The sequence below is a fragment of the Streptopelia decaocto genome (assembly GCF_964273445.1).
Source record: "Streptopelia decaocto genome assembly, chromosome: 1".
Classification (NCBI taxonomy): Eukaryota; Metazoa; Chordata; class Aves; order Columbiformes; family Columbidae; genus Streptopelia; species Streptopelia decaocto.
In genome coordinates, this window is record NC_138663.1 from 71,991,228 (window position 1) to 72,016,209 (window position 24,982).

Consider the following 24,982-nt stretch of genomic DNA (forward strand, 5'->3'; position numbering starts at 1 on the left):
TGTTTTCATATCATTTTCTAGGAAGTTACTTTGCTAGAGATGCTTCCTACTCACATGCGTACTGTCCGCCTGGCTTGAAAACAAACATCATGTTCGTGGCTCGTGTGTTGGTTGGAGATTTTGTTAAAGGCAACGCAACCTACGTTCGTCCCCCGGCAAAGTCGAGCAACGGGCTTCGGTTTTACGACAGCTGTGTGGACGATGAGTTTAATCCCTCCATTTTCGTTGTCTTTGAAAAATACCAGATTTACCCAGAGTATTTAATAGAGTATAAGGAGGATCAAAAACACTGTATTGTGTCTTAGAAGAAACAGAGCTGTTTGTATCACTCATCTTCTGTATTGTGAGTGTTCTCATACTTCATGACTTCCTTCTTTTTAAAACAATCCCTTGGCATGTTAATCCAAATCATTTCTGTATTGAGGAGGGCTGGAAACACAAATGTTACATTTGTTCATACTAATTGCCTTGTTTTCTCCTCTTCCTCTCTTAAATGAAGCATAGACACTTGGATAACCATAGCAGAAAAATCAGAATCGTGGGATGGGAAATTGAATGTTATGATTTCTGTGGGCAAATAATTGTAAATGCATTTTCTTAGGAATAGAGTATAGACGTTTTATCTTTGCAAACAGTTAAGAGGAAAATTAGCAGTACCGTAGTTTTTAAGCAAACTCTCGGGTTTTTAGTAGTCAAATAATCTTTTCAGTGTAGAATATGGCTGTTCTTGATCCTCTTGTCTATCACGATTCGAAACTAGTCAGTGTACGTAAGAATGATTTCGTTTTCAAAGTCCTGCTTGTTAATGCTGATACTGGTTTCAAGTTTAAAATGGTAAAACCAAAATAAAAATTATAAGCTTATGATAAATCCATGTCATAAGTTCTCAAGTGGAGAAGTTTCAGCTGTAACACAGCAGCTGCTGTTGTGATCAGAAAGTTGTTGGATCAGATTCTTTTTGCAGATCTGCGGTAATGTGCTCTGTGACCTACGCAAAAATAGAGCTCAAGCGGAACTGTGGAAGTCACAGCTTATGAATAAGCAGGTAGTAAAATTTGGGGGTTTGCCTGCAACTAATGGCCATAAGTATATAAAGGCTGTGTCACAATGAGCCAGGCTTTCAAGTGAACGCGGCCACGTGTTTTCGCAATGTGAACATTTGCTTCGCAAATGCTGTAGGACAGGAGAAACATCTTCAGAAGCGTTGATATTTTCTGTCCTATTTGTGTACATCAGTTTTCGTATTTGCAGAAATATGACATGACTGGAAGAGGCCAGTTTGTTCTTTCGAGGCCAGTAGTAGAACTGCTGTCCTAAGACGTTTCGTATACGTGTTTTGTTGCCCACATTTCCCTGGGCAACTCTCTGAGAACTCACTGACAGGTGTAGTTCCTCTTTGTGTTTATAGGTCGCTGTGGCTGATCCTGGATACCGCTGCCCTGGGTCTGCTTTTCGATACGCTTGCTTTGTCTTTGTCAGTGATGGACAACTCTACTAATGGTGGTTAATCCCATTGTATTAAGTTACATGCTTTTTATTGTCCCAAAAAGAAAATATAGCAACTCCATGAGAGTTTTTAGTGAACTTTAATACCGAGTTTGTTAGTTAGTCGAGCTGAAGACCTTCTGTACAGAGACATCTTATTTAGGCAGTCTAGCTGTTAAGAGGGAAACTGTTGCTGAGGTTCAAGGAGCAGTAATTTTTGCTTTCAGATAAGATTTATAGTAATACAAACAGCAGACCGGTTGTTCACATCTTCGATACAAATCTGTCAACCCCATGTATTACTCAAAGTTTGCAAGTTACCAAGAGAAAGGGGAAATACATAAAACGAGGAAAACTTTAAAATTACTGTCTTAGAACTAAACGACAATGTACATCACTAGTGCCTTAAAGGGGAAGATTTGACCACTTTTTCAGATCTCTCTCACTTTCGTTTGCCTGTAGAGTTCCTGAATCATTGAGTTTTGCTGTAGTTGCAAATAAACTGGGTTTTCACTCATTTTTGCTTGTTAGTGTGTCGTTTGTCTCCATACGTAAACTTATGGCAGCACTAGTAAAAAGACTTGCTGAACAAGCCATTTCATCCATGTGCTCACTGTCTTCCTTTTCCTGGTGTTTCTAAACCAGGGAACTGCGCAGATGTAGTTTTGCATTTCAGTGTTGATGCTTAGCTAAGTGCAAAGGATAAACTACAGTCTGATCCATGGGGAATATTTCTGTAAATGAACGTCCTCAGAATCCCTTAAGTACTGTGGTAGTTTGGTTGGTTTCCATGTAAATAAACAGCTGCCGTGAGCAGTTGTTGAAGTCCTAAAAAAGTGGGAAAGAATAAGGTGAAGTAGTAGCAGAACTACTGTTTTTAATATGTAGAACTGGTATTCAGATATTGGCTTATTCTAAGTATGTATTTTTTAAAAAAATACCTAGATGAGCAAGTTTTAAAGAATCTTTTTGAATGAGTTAAAACATACCCTGAGTGCAGGAGGGTGGAGCATAAAGCAAAAATGGTTCTCCCTCCTCAGAGAATCATCGCATGTCCTGAGTTGGAAGGGGACCCACTCTGGTTCCAGTGGCTGCTGCACCAAGCCAGCTTCAAGGTAAGACCAAACCAAACTGTTTTCATAGCCGACAGAATTTTTCAAGCAATTTTTTTCATTCCTGGTGACTGAGTAGAAACATTATTGCTTTTTTTCTTGCAGTCCTAGCAATGCCTATTGAGACTGCCACTTGGGAGCCATATTTTTGTCTGGAATACCATATATGTGATAACAGCACTTTGTCACTGCAGGTTCTTTTCTTGGATTTCTGGATTGGTCAAATGGAGGCGATGGACCACCTTGGTGTATTTACCTCATTCACTGCCTTGTAATTTGATTAATGGCTTTCTTGGGAGTACAGTAGATGCTTATTCAGAAAAGGCCAAAAATGCATTTGCTAAGGGCATGTTCTGTGTTTAATCCAGTAACTTCAACCTCTTTTAGGCACAGCATTATATTCTCAAGCACAGATACTGCTGCTCATGCCTTCTGGAAGCCTTCCTTTCATTCATGTCTTTACACTGAGGGAATAACTACTTCTCATGTTTCAAGACATAGGAAGAGTTTAGAGAATAGCACCATAGAATGTTATGAGCAGCACCACTGTAATTTCTTTATTAAAAAAAGGCAAGTTTGCATTTTACCTCTGAACATAATTTTTCCCAGTCTACCCCTGTGAGCTGAGGTGCCACCCAGCAAGTTTGCTTACACTGCAGCACAGACCAGCTGCAATCCCAGCAGCTGTCAGTTGTGTCTCTTCCCTCCACCCTGCCCAAACCCCTTCAGGTATTAAGATGGTGAGTGTTGTGAGGTATCTGTGAAATGGAATGATGTGAGCACAGAGTTTCCCAGCCCCTTGTTTTGCTTCAAGCCTCTGCCAAACTAGATGCTATGCTGGTGTCAGCTCTGAAGCAGCACAGTTTGTATCAACTGCTTTTCAACTGCTCTGCTTAGATATAAAAAAGTGAGCTTTTAGGAGTCAGTGTGGTCCTTGCTCCAGTTCTGCTTGTTCTTCCTTCCCTCTTGTTGTTCTGACTCAGACACCTGCTTGTCCATTATTTTCCATAATAATAATTGAAAACAATTCAGCATAGGGTGGTGAAGCAAGACAGAATGGTTACAGGATGCACACTCTTACAGGTTCCTCAAATTAAGCTTGATAACCCGTTTAAAAGCTTCATCCATACATGCAAAAAAAGTCACATACATGCTGTCAACTGAGCAAATCTTCGAATTTATTGATGTAAAGCAGACAAAATTCTCAATCACATTATATCAGAAGGACTACAAATGTCAACCTTAAATTTGTGTAGCAATGGGTCACATAAGCTACATAGCCATATACAGCCAGCAGATTTCTCATGCTTTTGTTCCCTCATAAGACTTGTTCTATTGCTTGAGGAAAAAGGTATCTGTCCAGCCACTGCCTGAAATGCATTGATTAAAAACAACAGCAAATATCTAGTATCACTTTAGCATAGAGTAAGCCAATCACAGCCATGTGGCTGGACAGATGAAGCAGTGATGGAAGTGAAGAACAGGCAACTCTAGCTGTCTGCAGGATTCAAAAGGCACCAAGCAATGACTGAAATACCCTCACCTGGTTTCACAAATTATCACTGATTCAAAAATGAACTATTTTTTCCTCAAGTGAGAGCTGGGGGAAGAAAAGTGTCAGAAAGGAACCTCCACAGGAACTCCCAGGGCAGCACACAGCCAGCTATGAATGACTCAAGTCCAGGCACAGTTACTGTACTATAATCGGGCCCAGAGGGAACTTTCAGGAAAATACACCAGAAAAGGCGTCTCCCAGAACGCTTCAGAAAGCTGTGCAGTATCAGCAGGTTATCTTCTTCTTTCCTTGTGGCATCATTTAAGATATACAGCTGCGGCATTTCAGGAGGTTGTATTTTTTTTAAGGAAATCATTGTCAGATCTCTGATTCATAGGGTACCCTTACCTACCATCAGTGGTGCCCAGCAATAGGATCAGAGGCAACGGGCACAGACTGAAGCACAGGAGCTTCCATCTGGATATGAGGAGAAACTTCTTTACTCTGAGGGTGCCAGAGCACTGTAATGGGCTGCCCAGGGAGGCTGTGAAGTCTCCTTCTCTGGTGACATTCAAAACCCACCTGGACACGTTCCTGTGTGATCTGCTCTGGTGAACCTGCTTTAACAGGTGGGTTGGACTGGATGATCTCCAGAGGTTCCTTCCAACCCAAATCAGTCTGCGATTCTGTGAATCTCTAGCATGGCTTACAGCACATGACCCTCCACCCCTCGCACCCAGATTTTGATTGGTGAGCTTATTGCTATTTCAGCTGAAGCACCGAAGGAAGACTTATGCCAGTGAATGGACAGCTGCTGCCTTCCTAATGAGCCGCTCTGTCATTGGTGAATTTGGTCTCATCTCATCACGTTCTCTTAGGAGGCACCTGAGAAAGGAGGAGAGGAAGGAGAGAACAGGAGGAAGGTCATGAATACAACACCAGTTTTCCCCTGAGATCACCAGTAGTATCCTTGTAAGAGGAGGAAAACTGTACCTAAACACATGTTCATGTCTTCGGGCTTCCCTTATTTGGCCTTGGCAGTAAGTTTAGGCAGAACAGTGTTCTTTTCAGAGACTGAAAATGAGCACCCAGAGTCCACAGAGGAATAATTCTGGTACTTTATCTAATTTCTATATATTTCAAAGACACCTCAGGAAGGGAACAGGCAAGGCTTCATACTGTCCCGAGGTTCTGTTCTTTTAAGCGCACAGGAAGACCCAGTCAATACATTTCAATGGAACTCGATATGGGTGAATAAGCAACAACTCTAATTTCTACCAAATAAGGCTCTTGTGATCTATACTAAGGCAAGCTCACATATCAGGCTCTGTACATCTTTTTTTCCCAATATAGCAGATGTCATCATTAGGAGAAATTTGATTTTCAGCAGTCCATTAAGTACACTGATCAACAGGACAGAACCATTTGCAAATCAACTGCCCTTGAACACAAATGCATAATTTTAGCCTTAATTTAGTGGACTGAGTATGTTTGCTACTACTTTCTTTAGTAACAATACTACCACAAATACTTATCTGGAAAAATGCTCACCTCGCAAGGTTTTGTTTGGCTTGTGATTTAGAATTTAAAGCAGCATGAATCAACAGTTGGCTGAAAACATCTCTCTGGAAAAAGAAGTCAGCAAGAACAGAAAGTCATAAGTAACTTATAAAGTATTGCTGGTCACAATGTCTTGTTTAGCAAATTATTAAACCCACCGAGGAAGGAAACATCGCAACATGAAAAATCAAATAGCTAAGGCTGCTAATAAGTGTTTGCAAACAGGATTCAGTCACAAGCACAGTTCGGCTTTTCACTTTCTAAGAATGAAGTGTTGTTAATAATCCAAGTGCCTAATGGAGGCTGCTGAAAGAGGATTAAGTCCCACCAATAAGTCTTGTATTGATCTCCTTTACCTGAGCATTACTGCCTCCTATTTGGATCAATTGATAACGGATTGGGTACAGCAGGTCCACAGCTTTATCACAGTTTCCATTTTCAAACTCCACAAGAGCTTGGCAGAGTGGTAACCCCAAACTAGGAGCCAGGGAAAGCTCATAGTCTTCACCAGGTTCTCTGTAGAACGAGAAAGTGGTTAACTCCCATAAGTGAAATTATAAACATGCATATTTCACTGCCTGCAGACAGGATTTTTTTTTTTCTATACATAAGTCTGATGTTTCAGGTACTTTGAGATAATATCTTTTTATGTGCTTACATTACTTTCACCTCTTTGTTACTCATCAGTCAGTTTTCATTCTGAATAGATGCACAAAAGGCACAAGCCCAACCCCTCCTGCCTTCGCAATAAACAGTTTTAGATAGAAGAGGTGAGATAAACGTGGAAGATTCTCTTCTGATGATCTCACCACAACATCCTAATGCCAGTTCTTTAACTGTCCTCATCTCTGCCAAAACTAGGAATCAGCCCCTAGCAAACAGCTCCAAATAATCAGGCAAAATCTTGCAAAACAGCTCGCCAGACAGCACAGTGCCTCACTCTCTTTGTAACATGAACTGTATTCCCAATGACAGCTCTCAAAGTCTGCTGTCTTATCTTAACTATCACAGACTGGTTTTAGGCCCACAAACAAGGGATTTTAGTTAGCTCTTCAGTTCCTTTTTTTTTTTTAATTCTTGCTTTTTCAGTACTTGTATCCTAACCCATCAAAGAGTGGAAGAGGAATACAGCATGCCAATATGCCTGCAGAAGAATACATTCTAGCAGACATCCTTGCCAATAGTAAAAAAGAATTAAAAATACAAGTAAATGCACCGTAGTTCTTTGGTCTGTAGGCAATACCTGCACGGGACAATGTGGAATTGTGTTTTCCCTCTGCTGCAGAAGCAGCTCACAGCAATCAGCTCTTGGATGTAGTGCCATTTCTGTGCCAAAAAGTTGGCTGGCAATACCAGGGGAGGAGGCCTTTCTAGCCCACGCAATATAAATTATTCATGATCATAGAGTGTGCAGTTCAATGCTATAAATTCCATCAGTTGTTTAGAATGCATTTTTCTGTAAATTTTCCAGTTAAATCTTTAATATTGAGGAACCTGAGTCACTGGCTTCTGTTTTGAATGCTTGCAACACAGTTTGGAGTCACAGTCCCACACTAGTACCTTGAACGTACCAAACAAAGAGCACACTCTGCACTCTCCTTCTTGAGTCAGTATTGCAAAATTCCCATTTCTTCCACTAGGCTAATGTTGATTTTTCAGTATGCAGCGGTGCCCTATGCGTTTACCATTCCTTAAACAAAATATGGCATCCTTTAAAGTTAGCAGGGCACATCTGTTGTGCCCTTCTAAGGAAGTAGTTTGAGATAGTTAACGATGAAAATGATGAAACTATTCCTTATTTCAACAATTGTTCCAGTTCTCTGACAAAATGCACAGAGATGGAAGACTGATTTGAAGTATTTGCAACTGACCTGAAGTATTGATTTGTGAAGAACAACAGAACCCCTGCATTAACTAACATTTCCATCCAGGAAAATAAGCATGTGACAACCACCAGAGAGTGCCACGGAATACTTTAAAAAAAAAAGTTCTTGTCAACTTTAAATCACAAAGACTGAGGAAAAATATTAATGAAAAGCCAAGAACGACTGTTGTTTGTGCCAAAGTTTTACGACTGCTTTTTTAACACGTGCAAAAGGCATGTTAGGTATCATTTAGCTATTACATACTTGTGATACACATAAATGAATCCATTAATCCAATCATTAATATAATCCCTTCATTTCACTGTTTTTTCAAATAAGAAAATTAAGCTTTAGAATACTTCAAACTACAGCTAGAAAAGTACAGCCGTATTACTACAAAAGGAAGCACTGGGTGAAAGGATAAGTAGCACATGTTCATTAAAGCTTCCCTGAAGTGGTGTGCATGTGCAATTTTCTATACATTATATGTACGTACTTACATTTATATACAAGATATTCAGCATTTCCTACTTCAGTCAAATCAGACTTGATTTAGGTTTGACATGACAGTTATTTGTTTTTGTAAGTATTCTTAAAAATGACATTTATTTTTTATTATCTTTGATTGATGGGTATTATTGTCAGGAAAAATAGTGACAGTTTCAGGTTCTCCTTTCTTTTTAAGGCAAGGGAAGCAATCAATACTGAAACAGAGGAAAAACTCAGGGCGGGGCAGGAGAGCAGAAATTGCATTTAAAGCATCTATATATCAATCCCACCAAAAAATAAAGGCAATTTACAGTTATTTAATACATAAGGGAACATGAAAAAATATTTAGATTAAATACTTCACCATTCAAGTTTTTCAAATAATTTAATTTGAAAGCAAAATGTTACCTATTATTACTTTAGTGGCACTTGAAATCCAGTTTCCTGTAGAACTGCTTCACAATACATCAAACAATATCTATTAGAATCTATCATAGAACTAATGCTTTGTTATTAAAGAACCTTTTAAACCAGAGCAAAAAAGAACCACTACAGATAGTTGACAGATATTGTAGAATGCCCTTACTAATATACAGGTAAAATACTTGATTCATTGTACGTAACATAGGTCAGTGTGAACCCATTGAAAGCAAATATACAGCAACTGTTCAGTTGGTGTCCATGACCTCAAACATAAGAGATTTCTGCTTAACAAGATTAGAAACTCCTCTAGACATTAAGTCAATGAATAAATAATTACAGGGATCTTGTAACTGGAGATTGGCCTACTTAAACCAGACACATCCCAGAGCAGAGTACATTGTAGTACCTCAGCAAGCCAGAGACATTATCACCCTGAAGTTCAGAGGACAAAATATTTATTGAATCCAACACTTTAATTCACTTGCTTACTTGGCAAGTTCCTGAAGAGTTGTCAAAAGCTCATCAGTAGTTTTGTGGTCTTTGGCTCCAAGTGAGGACATCAAGACGTGTACATCATTGAACAGAAGAATGTGATCTTTGGTGTGCTGCTTTGTAAGCTTGAGAACATTGTTCCACCTGTCTCCAAGCTTTACACCTAAGAGTAAAAAATATTTTTTTCAATATACCTGGAGCACAAGTCTGATGAGGAGCGGCTGAGGGAACTGGGGCTGTTCAGCCTGGAGAAAAGGAGGCTGAGGGGAAACCTTACTGCTGTCTACAACTGCTGAAAGGAGGTTGTAGCATGGAGGGTGTTGGTGTCTTCTCACAAGTAGCAAGTGATAAGACAAGAGGAAGTGGCCACAAGTTGCACCAGGGGAGGTTTAGATTGGGTATTAGGAAAAAATTCTTCCCAGAAAGGGTTGTCAGGCATTGGAACAGGCTGCCCAGGGAAGTGGTGGAGTGTTTAAAAGATGTGTAGATGAGGTTCTTAGGGACATGGTTTAGTGCCAGAGTTAGGTTAATGGTTGGACTCAATGATCCTGAGGCTCTCTTCCAACTGAAATTATTCTATTCTATTTCTATTCTATTCCTATTCTATTCCTATTCTATTCCTATTCTATTCCTATTCTATTCCTATTCTATTCCTATTCTATTCCTATTCTATTCCTATTCTATTCCTATTCTATTCCTATTCTATTCCTATTCTATTCCTATTCTATTCCTATTCTATTCCTATTCTATTCCTATTCTATTCTATTCCACTTTCAGTCATCCAGCATAAACAGCATTCCTGCTGAACTCAAGAAAACTGTCCCTGAATTGGCAAACTTTACAGAGTGATGCTCAGCTGCAGTCTTCTGTATTTGGGCAAAGAGTTATTGACTGTCAGTAATTTATCATCAATATTCCAGATTGCATTATGTGAGGTTCTGGCTTTATTACGAGATTGCTCATGTCTTCTTGGAGATGATGTTCATAATGAACCATCTGTAGCAATCAAATTATACAAAGTGATAACATGGATTTCATAAACAAACCCAATGCATCATTATTTAGCAGAATACTGTGAAAATAATGTTCATCTGTTGGTGTGTCACCCCCATGAACTCCAGTGTATAAGCACTAGCTTAAAAAAGCTAAGGAGAAATGCCACTGAGTTAGGAAAGTACAGAAAAGCCAGAGGCTAATATACATGTACTAGCTATTTCAATCAGTAGCAAAATAGAAAGTTAACTACCTAACTTAGAACTTACTTCAAGGAAGCTCTACATATTTTTAGAGGCTCATGTACTTGATTGTTCAGCCTCAAATCTCCGGGGAGTCAATTTGTCAAAAAATACATGACCCATGATAACCTGAGCTGAATGAAATACCATACTGGCATGGAAAAAACAAAAGCTCCTGGGAAGAATAAAGGGTATGAACATTATTATGAATTTCCCATTGAGGCTTTTCTCAAGAGCAGAATTTTCTTCTGTAACAGAAGACTTCTTCTGTAACACTGACCATGCTTTCTCTGTAAGTATATTTAAATATTTCTCCAACATGCAATGCAGGGGAAGTGGAGAGGGACAAAGAAAACTGTTCCCCTTAGTTTTAAAAAAAGAATGGCAGGTGTATATCCTACCTTCCAGATGAAGCCTGTACAGCATCGAAGAGTTATCTACTATATCCAGCATGCTTCCACTTGACAGACACCGGGGAGCAATCTACAATCACAGGTATTCAGAAGCTGCCCAACTGATCTGCTAGTGGGAACTTAATCACACTCATTTTCACATAAATTCATTTTATCTTTTTATTCATTAAAAAATAACTCATTTGCAATAGCCCTTATTGCATCGTTCCCGAATACAGAAACTTGCAATGACAAACACTTGTACTGCTTAATTTGTGTTGGTTTTCCTGTTATGAAGTTAAACTCAGCAAGTATGGAGTCACCAAGGTATTTTATTTTTTCCAAAATAGTGCCATAAATAATACTTCACTTTGCCAAAGTTAGTAGGTAGAAGTCTGCCCAGCAGCTTTCTTAATGCTTACATTATTTTTATAAGCCTTACAAATATATGTTATTCTATCAGATTTGATATTGCTTATTTACAAAGATTGTTTTAAAATCCAAACAGTAAAGAACTGCACTGAATTAACTAGGAATGACAAGACATGCTTCTGTTGACTTAGCACCTAACACGATAAGTCAGTTCTTTGTAAAGGTAACTTGACATTATAGGAAAATTATTTTACATCCTTTTAAAAAGCATGAATAAGAAACATGGACTTTACCCACGTAACACGGGAGACTTCTGGGCTTTTTAGCCCGAACTGTTGAGAAACAGTTTCCCTAAAAAACTGTAACAACAGCCATAAATAAAATACATACATTTATGGCACACTGTGATAGGTTTCAATCTCATACAAAAAGAAGAAAACACATCTCATGGTCTTAAGAACGTTCTTGGTAAAGAAAAAAAGGCCTCTACTCACATGATTGTCATAAATTGTCAAAGCGGCCTCATAGTCACCCTGTAAAAGCAAACAAGGACTGCATGATTAACACTCATTTACAGTAACCAGAAGTGACTGCTAGTAACCAAAGACATACATAAAATTTATAGATGTCATGATAATATTACTTCACAACTGCCTCATGACTTGATCGAAGCAAACCAAGTCAAAGAAACCTTGGGGTATCAAAAGAAAGAATGGAGTTTAAGATAAACCGGGATTTACTAGGTAAAATTATCAGCATGTTTAGATTTCATTTAATAACAGGTACCAACACTGGTATAAGTGACACATGAAGGAGAAAGACAAGGTATTACCTCTCATTCTAATGTTCCTTTCAGGGATTTTTGCAAAAATTAGTGCATCCCATGATGTATGCAAAAGGGTAGGAAGAAAAATAATTTTAAGCAGGCTACAAAGAAGTTGAATAGCTGGAAGGCGGCACAATAAATAAGTTATCAAGAATTACACTACTATGTTAATAATACTGAACACAAGCAAGTTACCCTGTTTCCTGACCAAAGTACACTGCCTTCTCAAGGATATCACATTTGTCTCTATGTTGAACTGAACCGCACGAGTGCTAAACATTATTAAAGCCAAGGAAATGCCACATGGCAATCTGACAGGTTGGGTAAAATTGCAACCATTTTTAAAGGGTTTCAATAATAACAATTAGGAATGTTAACAATGAATAACATTGGCAACAAAAGTTAGCGGTTACTGCCCTTTTCTTATAGCCAGCAAATTTTCAGGCCATCAAATTAGTATTGAATTCAAAGAGAGTTTTGTCTATTTTTTGTCTGAGAAGTAGAGATCCAGGTTCATCTTCCTATCAAATAACTGTGCCACGTTTAATTAGTGAGACTATTCAATCTTCAAACTTTCAACAATCTCCCAGCAATTTTTCAACATTCTAACAAAGATCCTGGAACTTTGACCAATGTAATTAAAACTTCTCAAAAGAACTGTAATAAAGGGCTAGCTCGTAAAAATGGTATTGTGCTATTTTATAAAAACATCCCTTTCAATAGCTGAAAAAAAACCCCTACAAATGTTAGATCTGCTTTTTAAATAGCATTAGATGAATGACCTATCTGGACCATAAAACACCTATATGAAAGTATCGCATACCTTTTCAATGAAGTATAAAGCCCAGTGCCAGTAATTGTGGCAAGCAAGCATATCACTGTTCTGGAAAAAAAAGAGAGAAAATGTTATTTACAAAATAACTTCCCATTTAAATGTATCTACTCAGATTTCTGTTTCGTTCTTCAGCAAAACTGAGTAGTTCATGAAACAGAAGAGACAAGAAATTTAGATCAGCTGGCCAGGATAACTTGGATACATTTGTCCTTGCAGCTATTCAGAGAGAACCTCAAAAACAGGGTTTCCCCCACATCATTTTCCAGAGAAGAATTTCACTTGGATGCCTCAGAATTCATTCCTTTGCAGCATTTTGTTTTTCTTAGGAAAAAACTCCACATCCATAACAAGAATAAGATTTGTCTCATCTAAAATGTAGGTGTCTTGTCCAAAGTAACTTGGATAGGTGGTAGAGAGAGATGCCCACCTTGTGAGCACCAGTCATCCCACCCATCTAGATGCCCATCTCAGTCTTAAACATCTGGTTTACTACAGACTACAGAAGCTGCACCAGATACCAAACACATTGCAAGTTCACCATATGAGATGAATATTGTCTGGACTGTGCCAGCTTTGCACTGTCCTTTTCAGCTGCCAGCAGAACTTCAAATACCGTTCCCTAGCCTGCTCTTCAAGACAATGTCATTGCAGTTCATTTTTGTGAGTGCACTGTGAATAGACAAGCAGGAATATAATTCCACAATCCTGTGGTGGAAATTATAATAGCAGAAAGGTTCGTCTCTTTCCTCCCCTTCTCTCCGAGTGCTGTAGTTAAACTTAATGTTCTCAAAAGTGGAAAGAGCATCATTTTCATGGTGGCAACTGTAACACCCACTTTCAGGAAGCACAAAGGTTCCCAGTGAATGACAGAGCTTTACGGTGTTAAGGTAAACATTCCAGTAATCTTTCCTTCTTTAATATTAAACCACAAACTAAACCTGAGCACAAACCTGATAATATCAAGTTTCATATCATACTACCATTCCAAAAGTCATACAAACAAGAACATGGGATTCAATTAGATTAAATTGTAGGTAACTAAGAAATAAATAAGTGGGCCATGGGATCTCACCACATCTCAAGAGGGAAACAATTGCCATTTAGTAATAAATGGCACTGCAGAGGGGTTCCCCCGGTAAGAAAATTTGCTCCTTTTGATTTTATGCTGGGTGTATAATATTTTATTTTATACATAAAAACAAATGGCATCTGGTTTTTTTTGGAGTAGAGAGCAAACAAAGAACTCTAAAGAAAACCTGTAGAAAACCTTTGCCTCCTTCATTGGGAAGGAGGAAGATGAATTAAAGGCAACAGAAGGAGCCTGAATACTGTGGCAGTACTGATAGATGATCCTTGTCATTAAAGGAAAATAAATAAAAATTTCAAATCACCAAACTAAATACAAGCAACTTTGTTAAAGCCCATAGAAAGATTTGCTTTTTTCATGTGCTTGCAGTTTAATGCTCTGTGTTCATGATGTTTAAGATGAAAAATATTGCACAAAAGAAGTGATTATACACATTATCATTATGACAATGCCAGCTGTTACAATCTTAACAAGACTGGGTCAGACACGAAGGTACATTAGACAATTCTGCTTACTGATCGTGAACTTTTTTTTGTTGTTTTTGATAAAGGGTATAAATGACAGAGACGTGCAGTATTTTAAGAAACTGTGTTCAAAATCAAACTAGAAGTCACTGATAAGGGTTTTTTAAGGTGTCACTCAAACGGTCAGTCCCCTACGTCACTGTTTCATTAAAACTAATATATTAAAGGACAAAATGCTTTCAGAATCTCGAGCAAGGGTTTTCTGCCTGCACTTCTAAGCTCAGTATCTGAATGCTTAACTTGAAAAAAAAAAAAAACAACAAAACAAGCGCAAAATAAATGGTCCTTCTAGTCTCATTATTCCACCCTGCTCCTTGGGTGAGCCGGAATGGTCAGCTCAGATGACTCTAAAATAGACTCTTGCTGGCTCAACAAATTCAAACCTCAGAGCCTTATGGTCTGAATATAACATACTTAATCATTGGGAAAACACATGCTGTCCAACACAAATAAAAATTAAGCTTCACTTACAGCAAAGGACCACATGACAGACAAATTAACCTGTTCAATACTCTGAGAGATACTCAAATATGTTGGATATATAAAGTAACTTCAGTATATTACAAAAGAGACAAAAGCATCATTTCTTTTCACAGCTGACTTTTAAAAATCCTGCCCCATCCAGAAGCAAACAAATATTTTATGATTTGATTTGACTGTGTCATTTCACACCTCATCTTAGACCCTTGTGAAGAGATTCAGCCACGTTCCTCAGCTGACTCTCAGGGCACAGCTCAGTGTAAGCAAAAAGCTTGTGAAAACATCAACGGTCACTTTACTTTTATAAATACACAATAAATCACAATTTTCACATCTGATGTTTCACTTGTCCACAGTGGCCATGTCTTCAAGAGATGCGAAATATCTAGTCAGGTCCACCAGGAAAAAGAAACTACATGTGCATGTACAAACCACACACTTGCTGAAAAGCTGTATTTATTACAACATTCCTAGCTAAAGTTAGGCAGCGTGTGAGGACAGACTGTGTGAACCCTGGCCTACTGACATGTTTGCTATTTTTGTAATCTCAGCAGTCATAGTAATGACGACTTAAAGTGGTCCACAGTACATGTCCCTAATCATATGCCATTTTTTCCTGCCACTTGCTTCAAAAGTAGCATGGATAGTGACAGCACATTTTTTTTTCTATTACATAAACTTTGCATTGCTTGTAACATATCTGCAGATAGGAAGGAATTGCATGCATAGGAATCAAGAACTTGACTGAAATAGATAAAGATGACCTAGAAGGAGCTTTTTCAGAGATGCTACAAGAATGTTTACCTTCCAGTTGTTTTCCGTTTCCTTCATAAAATCTAACCCTTTCTTCACCTCTGCTTTCATTTCGTTTATGTGAGCTATGGTGTGAACAGACCACGCATCTGTCCGATTTATAGCCAAAGCCTGGGAGTGAAAAAAAGGGAAAACATGATGAAGCTTACAAACTTGCAAATAACAACAGAATCAGAATCATTTCAGTTGGAAGAGACCTTCAGGATCACCAAGTCGAACCATATCCTAACCTAACTCTAGCTCTAAACCACATCCCTAAGAACCCCGTCTAAACACCTTCTAAACACCCCTAGGGATGGTGACTCCACCACTTCCCTGGGCAGCCTGTTCCAGTGCCTGACAACCCTTTCCAGGAAGAATTTTTTCCAATCTAAACCTCTCCTGGAGCAACTTGAGGCCATTTCCTATCGCCCTGTCACTTGCTACTTGGGAAAAAGAGACCAACCCCCTCCAGGCTACAACCTCCTTTCAGGGAGTTGTAGACAGCGATAAGGTCTCCCCTCAGCCTCCTTTTCTCCAGACTAAATACTTAACACTGCTGATAAAGCAGCAAGAGACTTTTTACTTGCTTCACGTTAAGTACATCCCTGTACCATTCCAACTAACCACAGTCAGGAAGTTTGATTTGGACAGAAAAGAAATAAAATGTTCATTGGCTGACTTCACTTTCCAGCTTCTACTACATAGACATGAACACCTGCAAAGCACTTTAGAATGCAGGTTTTGGTGAAGATTATCAAATGACATTTTATTTCAGACATGCATCAACATCAGCCATAAAAGAATTGCATCCACAGGCACAATATATTCCGTGACGTGGTGCCTTGCAGGTAATAATTTCTCCTTCAAGGACATGGCCAGCTCTGAGTATTCAACAAATTCCTCTTTCTTGCTCCGACAAGTCCCACTAGGTTTTAGGCATTTTGCAAGGTTAGTCATTAACCTAGTAAATATTAAATGTTGCCATTTAGTCTTTATTGTCACTTTCAGCAACTTGATGTAACAGAAGTTGGGGAAAAACACCTATGAGAGATTAAATGTATCTGAGACTCCTAGAGGACAGGGATAACCCTAAGGACTGGAGAAAATCAGGTATAATTACTATCTTCATCAAAAGGAAATAGGTCAGCTAATATTGATCCCCAGGAACATTGGCTAATTGTTCAATAATCCAGGAACAAGCGTTTGGGAAAAAAGGGAGGAGGAACCCAAACAGGATGGATTGTCAAGAGCAGATTACATCAAACCGATCCAACATTCTTTAAAAGGAGTAAACAGCCAAATATACATAGGGGAAACAGCAGAGGGGATAATATATGGAATTTATAGGGGTGTTCTGACACCATCTGACACGGCATGCCCTTAAGCCAGTGAAGGGAATACAGTCTAGATGAAACTGCCATGGTATGGCATAGATGTGGGAATCTTTCTAAGGAATACTTAGCAATACTCTGTTATGAAACTCTGTGAGCGTTTTCATGCCGAACTTCATCTCTTTGCTACTTCTACCAACAACTGGGATGACGGAGAGAGTCAGTTCATGGCATTCGCACAAACCACCACCCAGAGATGGTGACCATGTTTAAGAATTCTAAAACCTTTTAGCACCTATAGCAGGCAGTTTACCTCATGGGCAAGCTTCTCAGCACGATCAAAAAAGTTTGTTTCCATGAGTCCAAACGAGTAGATGCCCTTCACATAGCTAAGCAAAAGGGGAAAAAACAGCACATCATCCATTTAAGACTAGATTTAATCTAGGACTGAAAAACATAAAAGAAAGAGCATTTAACTAAAATCAGTCCTTACAGTGCAAGTTACAAAGAAGGTTCAAGCTTGCAGAATACAGAACAACTAGCTAGTTCTCAGAGGAAATGAGAGGCCCAGAGACACCAGCATGGGAAACAGAAAAATGGTGCATATCACCAGGGTTTTGAGAACTGATATTTACATCTTTGGATAAGCGGGAATTAAGAGTTGCACAGAACAATCCGCTGATCTGCATAACAGCTGCAAGATGCAGAAATAGAAGGCTGGAAGCAAGACAGTGCTGTCACCAAATATACCTGAGTGTCTCAAAGGCAATACACGAGTGCAGCCTTCTGCACTTTATCCAGTGCCCACAAAACTACAGGAGAGTACTTTCATGTGAAGTGCCCCTTTAAAACTGGCTGTAAAGCATCCTCATTACACCATAAAGGCCCAATGTAAAGGAAAATTAGGGATGTTATATGTTCTTACACACTACTTGATGCAGTCGTTTTAAGAAATATTTAACTCCTATTGTATTTGCAGATGTGTAGATTGCAAAATACCACAGAACACATTTCTGCTTTTTAAAATATCTGTTGGGGTTTGGTTTTACATTCCTAAGGCAAATGAGCTACTAAAATGTGTGGGGTATGTTCCAACTGATGTATTTCATACATCAAGATTAATACAAGTTGATTTGTTTTTTTGCCAGGGTACCAATTCACACGTAACTCTACCTGCTGATAAGTCTGAGGACAAGGGGTACTTCAATAAATGCTTGGAGTATGGGTGTTTCCTGTGGCTTTACAATTAAGTGGACAACAACCTGCACTTTTGTAGCATTGTGGCTAGAAAAGTTTATAAGAAAGCAATCAGAACTGCTAAGTTGTCCTACTTCCCCAACAAAGGAAACTGCATATTGTAGTTAAAAAGAACTAAGGGGGTTAGATTTTTCTGAGCTGAGGTAACACAGCTGGAAAAATGAGACTCCTGACACTGCCCTCTGTGCCACAAGATTGTGGGGTCGCTCAGTTAGCGTCACTATTATGTTAACATCCAGTCTGTGTTTCCCACACTGATTGTGAAAGAAAAAAAGGAGACAAGATTATGCTGAATGTGGAGGTACAGTGTATTGGTGTACAGCGGCATGCATAGAATGTTCAGAAAGTTGTGGTTGCCTGTGGATCGTCTATTCATCTATCTCTAAATGTTAAATGTATGTCTTGACTTATAATTTAATGTTAATTTTTACATAAAGTTAAAAGCTTTCGAATAATTTAACAGGTCTTAAAAAGAATTTTTAAAAATTTCCCAAGTTATATTTTATTAACTATTAACTTGTCAATAGACACTTTGGGAATCCAAAACTTTCAAGACTGAACTAAAAAAAAATTTTAAAATTCTACCTTTCTGTCAGTCTTTGCTGCACCAGCTGTTATATCCCAAAGTTTTATTTCAGAACGATACTTCGGTATTCCAAGTTACAACTCCTTCCTTCCTTCCTTCCACTGATGTCCTCTATCATCCACAAGGTGAGCTTCAAGTTAAAAACTGGACCCATAAAAGCCCAAAGGAGTTTTGCCACTGTCCTCAGTGAGGACATGATTTTATCCTGTGTGTTACATGCCATATGCTATAATTGACAGCAAATTTACTAACTGAGTACCAGCTCACTTAAGAAAAAAAAAAAAAAACCTCAACAACAGTGTCAACTGGGATATGAGAGAGATGTTCTAGCTGTGGTCAACTTTGATTCACTTCTAAGCCCTTGATTTTGTCCACGTCTTGTTTCCAACAGATCCTGTTATAATTCATATGTGTCTGAACTTAAAAAACCGCAAAGTACGTGCACACCATATAAAGATTGGTTTTCAAACTGAAGCATGACCCACCTGCTTAGAGGAATATCAGGCGTCCAGAAAGGATAAACCCGGGCAACAGAATCTCGCATCTGTGTCTGATATCCCAGGTAGAAGAAAGTGTCATGGGAAAACTTGAGGGCTAGCAGGTCAGTTGGGTGGCTCTGCAGAATCTGTTCCCACAGATCACAAGCTTTAGGAAGCTGTCTAGAAAGAAAAAATTACTTTGATTGCTGAGAGAAGGCACACACACCTGCTTCTGCTGTTAGTTCTAAACATGCTATTCTGAAAAGAGAAAATTCTACATCAAATTACTTTTTTTTTCTTTGAAGGAATTTCTTAGTCTTTTTAAAAGTAATAATGGCATTATCTTCACTGAGCATCTTCTGGGAAATCTTTTGAAAGAAATGTCCTTGGGTTACAAGTCACTGTAACACACAAGGAAAATCAAACAAGCTTAAACCAGAAAGATTATCCTACAGGGTTGAAGAGTTTTTACAGAGACCTACCATAATTAATCTAACTTCACATGCACCAAGTCACCTTCTCTCTCCTCTAGTGGGAATTCAACACATGGTAAGGAGGCATCAGCAGCTTCCTCTTCACCTTTGCTAAGAATTACCTGAGGTAAATCCATGCTTACCTGTTCATTTGACAAACGAATAATGAAAGTGAAGCATTAGCCCATACTTCCTGCAGTGCACATAAATTGATCATATGAATGGAACAGCAAGCCTCCAATAGCACTTCCAACATCCTGCTATCTCCTTGTTTTACAGGGGAAATAGTTTTTGACACAGGGAGACAACAGACAGAAGAAAAGTCTGTTTGTAGCTTTGCTCTGTGGATCCAAGTCTGTGTTATATTGGACGTTACTGTAGTTATATATTTAATTTCCTAGTTCTAAACCATATATTCCACCGATGGATCTATGACAGGTCTAAAACACAGAGTGCTTAATGATTTGAAGCGGTGGCAAGAAAGCATTTCCTCTCCTACGTTGCTGCTCACTAACTAGTCATGGTGCTTACAGTTTGGAGAGAGAAATTCAAGAAAAACCACTGACATCTCACCCTGATCCTTTGCTACATGTCACCTCCTGTCAGGCAACACTAATATCGTCTATTCCCCTTGTGGTGGCTAAAATTCTCCACAGTCCTGCAAATGGGATGACAGTGGACTTACCCACTGGCAAACATGTCCAACGCTGATACATGAAGCTTCTCCCGCTCAGTCAGTGGCTGTGATTTTGAAAGCGTCATCATTGTTCTCATCGCGCTGTCCAGCTCTTTGTTGAGCCGCACTGAACTTCCAGTGCCAATCAGCTCCAAACCATTAGCAATGACGTGTCCCATTGCTATGAAAAATAGCACATTACAACTTGAGCTGTACAGCACTGCAGGTAATTCATCTCTACATAAACAAGAGGGGGAGCTGTTTGTTTGTTTGAAAGCAGACTGACTTGTACTCACAGGGGTCTGGGAAGTCTTGTAAGACTAAAGTTTTGGTAGGCTTTTCATTATAGACACTTACAAAGACTTGGAAAACAAAACAAAACAAAAAACAACAACAAAACAAACAAAACACACAAAACCATCCCAGCCTGCTCTAGACTCTGAAGAACTGTTAGAGAACTATATAATCCACCACTTCCCACTTGCCTAAACAAGCTAAGTTAAACACCAAGACACCATGTATCATCCAGCACTTCCCATGCTAATTAAAGGTCACACTTACTAAAATTTGGATCTGCAGCTTTTAACTTTGAGAGACATCCTTCAATACCTCCAAGGCTCTCATTATTGGTCCAGGTTGCGTACTGTAAGAGACAGAGAGTCAAGGAAACCCTGGTAATACTGGGCTTCTTTTCATTCTCCTAGGCTTTACAGTTCAAAAGGAAGCAAGGCAAATGACTAAAAGATAAACTTTGCATTCAGATAGGGTTAGAGCAGTAGGAAAACAGAAAAACTGTTTTCTTTAAGGTAGCTTGGCCACCAGCAGAACTAATAACTGTGGTTTTCAATGTGGTGGTTGGCAATTGGCTGATTCTTCGGTGTCAATTAGGATGAGCATGCTGGCTGAGGTTTTCCCCACAGCTGCAGCATCTGGCATAGCCCTCTGCTTCAAGAGCTTTCAGCTGCCTGCTTATGGCTGAACTCCTGACTGTGAGGCTGTCCCAGCTGATAAGAAATTTAAATATCAACCCCAGCAAAGATTGCTTCATGCATGAGTCCCTTCAAATCACATTTTCTTACACTCTATGGACATACCTGGGTCAGCACAGCATCAAATAGTTTACAGGCTTCATTGCTAGTTGTGGACAGGACAAGTCCAGCATCCTGCCAGGCCTGCACAAAAAATACAAACCCACTCATTTTACACACACGTTTTCCAGACTATGCCAACAGATTTTCAAATTGACGGTGCTCTGATATTTGCATTAACTATGCTTTTCTTTAAAAAAAAAAAATAAAATAAATAAAAATGGAAGGACAATGTGAGCAGACACACAAACTTTCTTTGGAGTTGTAGTTACATCTGAAGACTCAATTAGTTGGAGTTAGCAGTGGAAATAAAGAAACAAAAAATTATAAAGTGTAATAGAAGATCTTGATGGCTTATACATCTCGTAATGAGAGACCCATTTTTAATTCATTACAGCTCAACTTTTGCCGAGATTCTGCTGCGGACACACCTCATGTGAAGTAAAGACATATTAAAAAAAAAAAAGAAAAAAAAGCTTTATTTTACTAAGTGAAATCAACACCTTAAGTAACTTGCACGCCCAACAGCCTGGCAGAGCAAATCCACCAAGCTGCTGGAGTTAAGTCAACAAAGAATCTGGACTGCAGGCTTGTAGGCAAGCCTTAGAAAAAGGAAGAACAAGAGCATTTGATAAAGCTAAAAGGCAAAACAGAATCAGGCTGCCATAGTTTCTTAACAAGCTATGTAATGCTGACTGATGTGCTACTGCCTAGCTGTTGGAGAATGAAAAAAAAAAAATGTGCAGCTTACTCAGTAGTGGAATTAAACTCCAGCAGCTACAGCACCCTGGTTCGTGGTTGTCTCCATGACTGCTCTCTGAAGTAACTCAGGCAACAAAATGAAAAATCCAATGCCTGTTTCATAATGCTTAACTTACTCATGTGGGTGTCTACAGCAAACAGGCATGTAATCTCTAGTTGCTTGCAGGCCTTTTCCCCCAAACAGGATGGCCACAGAACCACAAAGCCTGTCATCTCGCAAGCTGGGGACCTTCCCATGGCAACCTATTCAGATACCTTCAATAACGTCAGGGTTTATTTCTACTAATCACTTTCCATTCAGTATTGTATACTGCACCCATAATTGCCTCTAAGACTGTAAGCTTCTCAAGCACAGACTTGCATTCAGCACATCATATACATTCCTGTTTAAGCTCACGCATACTTGAGGAGCTGCCCCACTCACTTCAGTATCACCTTATTCCAGTACACAGAACATACAGGATAGACATGAAAAAAAAAAAAGACCTGGGGCAAACCATTTCAGACTCCTCCTAATGGAGGATTAATCCTTGTAGACGCTGCAAGAGTTCAGCTCATCTCATTTTACACTTTAATGTATAGCCTGGTTCTAATGACCCAACTGTCAAAAATTTTAAGTAACCTGGCAAAGACGTCTTTTTTAATATATCCTAAATCTTTCCCACTGTGATTGGATTAAAAGCTTACATTCCAGCAGCTCAAGCACTTGAGTGTTCAAATTACAAGCCTGAAAGGCTAGACCTGAATATAAAACTACAAATTTTCTTTGCAATCTACACTATATCCAGAAACAGTGTAAAGAGAAAATTCAAGAGGGTAGCAAGGTTAGGCTTGCTACTTACAGGCTACCTTTCAAGGTGCCCTTCAAAATAGGCCAGGAACCACTTTTATCACCAGACATCAAAACCAGGCTCCATTTGAAGCAGCAATCTTTGCCACTGCCCTTTTTGCACAACAAACATAGAAAACACCAGCCCATTTTGAGAAGATTTGTTAATGCTAAGATTTATAGGAATGAAAACATCTGTGCGTAAGCATCAGAAAAAAACTGCAGAACTAGGATTAGTCAAAAAAGGCCTCCATCCATCACTAAGGACACTGCTGATATAGGTGAAGTACATGCTATTTCTATCCACTCTAAAATGCCTCTACTCTGCTAAGGCTACAGCCCATGTAATTCACTCCTCACAGGAAGGCCCCTGGAAACATCGGGATGATAGCAAGGCTGCAGCACATCACCCATGCCACTACTCTTCCCGTTAGTGCACCAGGACAATGGGCTGCAGGGAAGAACCACCCCATAACAGCTGCTGACTCCTAAGGGACACAAAAGATCTGCTCCAAACCGATTCTGTTGTTGTAAACCAAGAATCAAAGGGTCTCTGGGAACACAGAAGAGCCAGCACCCGTTGCCCTCTGGGTCATACACAACTGGTCCTGCCCAGACTGTCTGGAACACTCATGTCCTGGTGCTTGTCTGTGCTCAGGTATCAGACTGTGACTGAAGAAACCCATGCAAGTAGGTAAAAATCACCCTGGAGAGCCTGCAAAAGAATTATCACCTCCCCTTCCCACAGAGGCTGCCTTTGAGTTCTGTTACACTAACTTCGCACAACCTTGCTCTCTAACTCCAGAAGAAGCTATTCTCTATGATGCCTCTTGGAGAACACCATGGCTCTTCTACCTGCTTCTGGATGACACCAAATCCTTGTCCCTTCTCCTGCTTTAAGATGAGAGTTTAGTCATGGATTCTGGTGACTTAACTATTTGTACTTTTGTTCTTCCTAGAATCCCAGCTGGCTCTGAGGAATCTCTGCTCTTTGCTCTTGGCACATCCTCTATTACTCAAGAGGCAGCTCTCCAGAGCTCTGGCACTCATAAACCTATGACACACTCAGAAGATCTTTAAGACTTTGTTTTTTACTTCTCTCCGCTTAATGAAACAAAAAACAACACGAAAATGAGTGACAGAGTTAACTTTATCAGGAAGAAAAAAGCACACAAATTACTTATCAGCAGCTAACTTCTGCAGACAGAATTTGAACCCTTGGACTTAAAGCTGGTTTAGAGTTTAGGCCTGGCCCACAGAAAGGGCAGGTGAGCGCATGTGGGGCCAGCCTGTGCTGTGAGCAACACCCAGAGAAGTACAGACATTAGTTTGCTTGGCAAGGAAGGCGGCGGCAACTCGACCCCGTTTTCAGACCCCAACAGCAGCCTCACCCCACCTGAAACCCACCCTCAGTGTAAGGTCACTGGGGGGGCTACGGCCTCACCAGCCCAGGGCTGGCTCTCCATGCCCAGCGGTCAGACTGGCCGGCTCGGCTCAGCTCAGCTCAGCTTCCCTCCCGCCACAGACGCACCGCCCGCCAACAGCCCCGCTCCCCGCCCGGCTTTGGAGCAGGCCCGGGACCCCCGAGGGGAGGACACCGGCGCCCCCGCCGCCCGGCAGAATCAGGGGCCGCGGGCAGAGCAGCCGCAGCCCCCGCCCTCGGTGGCTGCGGCGGGGCCAGGCTGGCAGGCGGGAGCGCCTCGCCGTCCCGCTCCGCCTCACACCTTCCCTCCCTCACCTTGCAGTCCCTCAGCGGCACCATGATCCCCCCGCACCGCGTCCGCTGCCACCAACCGACAGCCCCGCGCCTCCCGTCCCCTCAGGAGGAGGAGCCGGGGCGGGGCCAGCAGGGGAGGGGGCGGGGCCAGCAGGGGGCGGGGCGGCTGGACCCGTTGGCAGCGGTTCGTTCCCAACGGCTCGCTGCCGTGTCGCCGAAGGTGTTTCGCGTAGCTTATTGGCCCCGAAATACTCGGTCCTCGTGGCATCGGATATATCCGCGCAGGATCTGCTGTTCCTAAAGCAAATTCCTTTCTC

General features: G+C 40.2%; 2 protein-coding genes across 3 annotated transcripts in view; one reads left to right on the forward strand and one right to left on the reverse strand.

Annotated features, from left to right (window-relative positions):
- Nucleotides 1–2,004, forward strand: part of LOC309435301 (protein mono-ADP-ribosyltransferase PARP12-like) — a 28,602-nt gene extending 26,598 nt beyond the window's left edge. The window contains exon 12 of the mRNA XM_082043378.1: nt 22–2,004. Coding sequence (XP_081899504.1) covers nt 22–305 — 284 coding nt within the window. The 3' untranslated portion in view covers nt 306–2,004. The remainder of the gene's footprint in view (nt 1–21) is intronic.
- A 1,749-nt stretch (nt 2,005–3,753) lies between these two features.
- Nucleotides 3,754–24,781, reverse strand: LOC309435302 (tetratricopeptide repeat protein 38-like). 2 transcript variants are annotated; one of them, XM_082043379.1, is made up of 14 exons: nt 24,687–24,764; nt 21,364–21,441; nt 20,831–20,912; nt 20,279–20,450; nt 19,127–19,300; nt 17,112–17,187; nt 15,477–15,596; nt 12,570–12,629; nt 11,415–11,453; nt 10,558–10,639; nt 8,919–9,084; nt 6,009–6,168; nt 5,644–5,717; nt 3,754–4,977 (listed from the first exon to the last, which is right to left on the reverse strand). In XM_082043379.1, exons 1-14 carry the CDS (start codon nt 24,708–24,710, stop codon nt 4,884–4,886), a joined length of 1,401 nt encoding a protein of 466 aa, XP_081899505.1. In that variant the 5' UTR covers nt 24,711–24,764; the 3' UTR covers nt 3,754–4,883. The 2 variants fall into 2 exon arrangements, with proteins under 2 accessions (XP_081899505.1, XP_081899506.1); XM_082043380.1 differs by lacking the exon at nt 21,364–21,441 and having other exon boundaries at nt 24,687–24,781.
- Between the last annotated feature and the right edge of the window lie 201 nt (nt 24,782–24,982).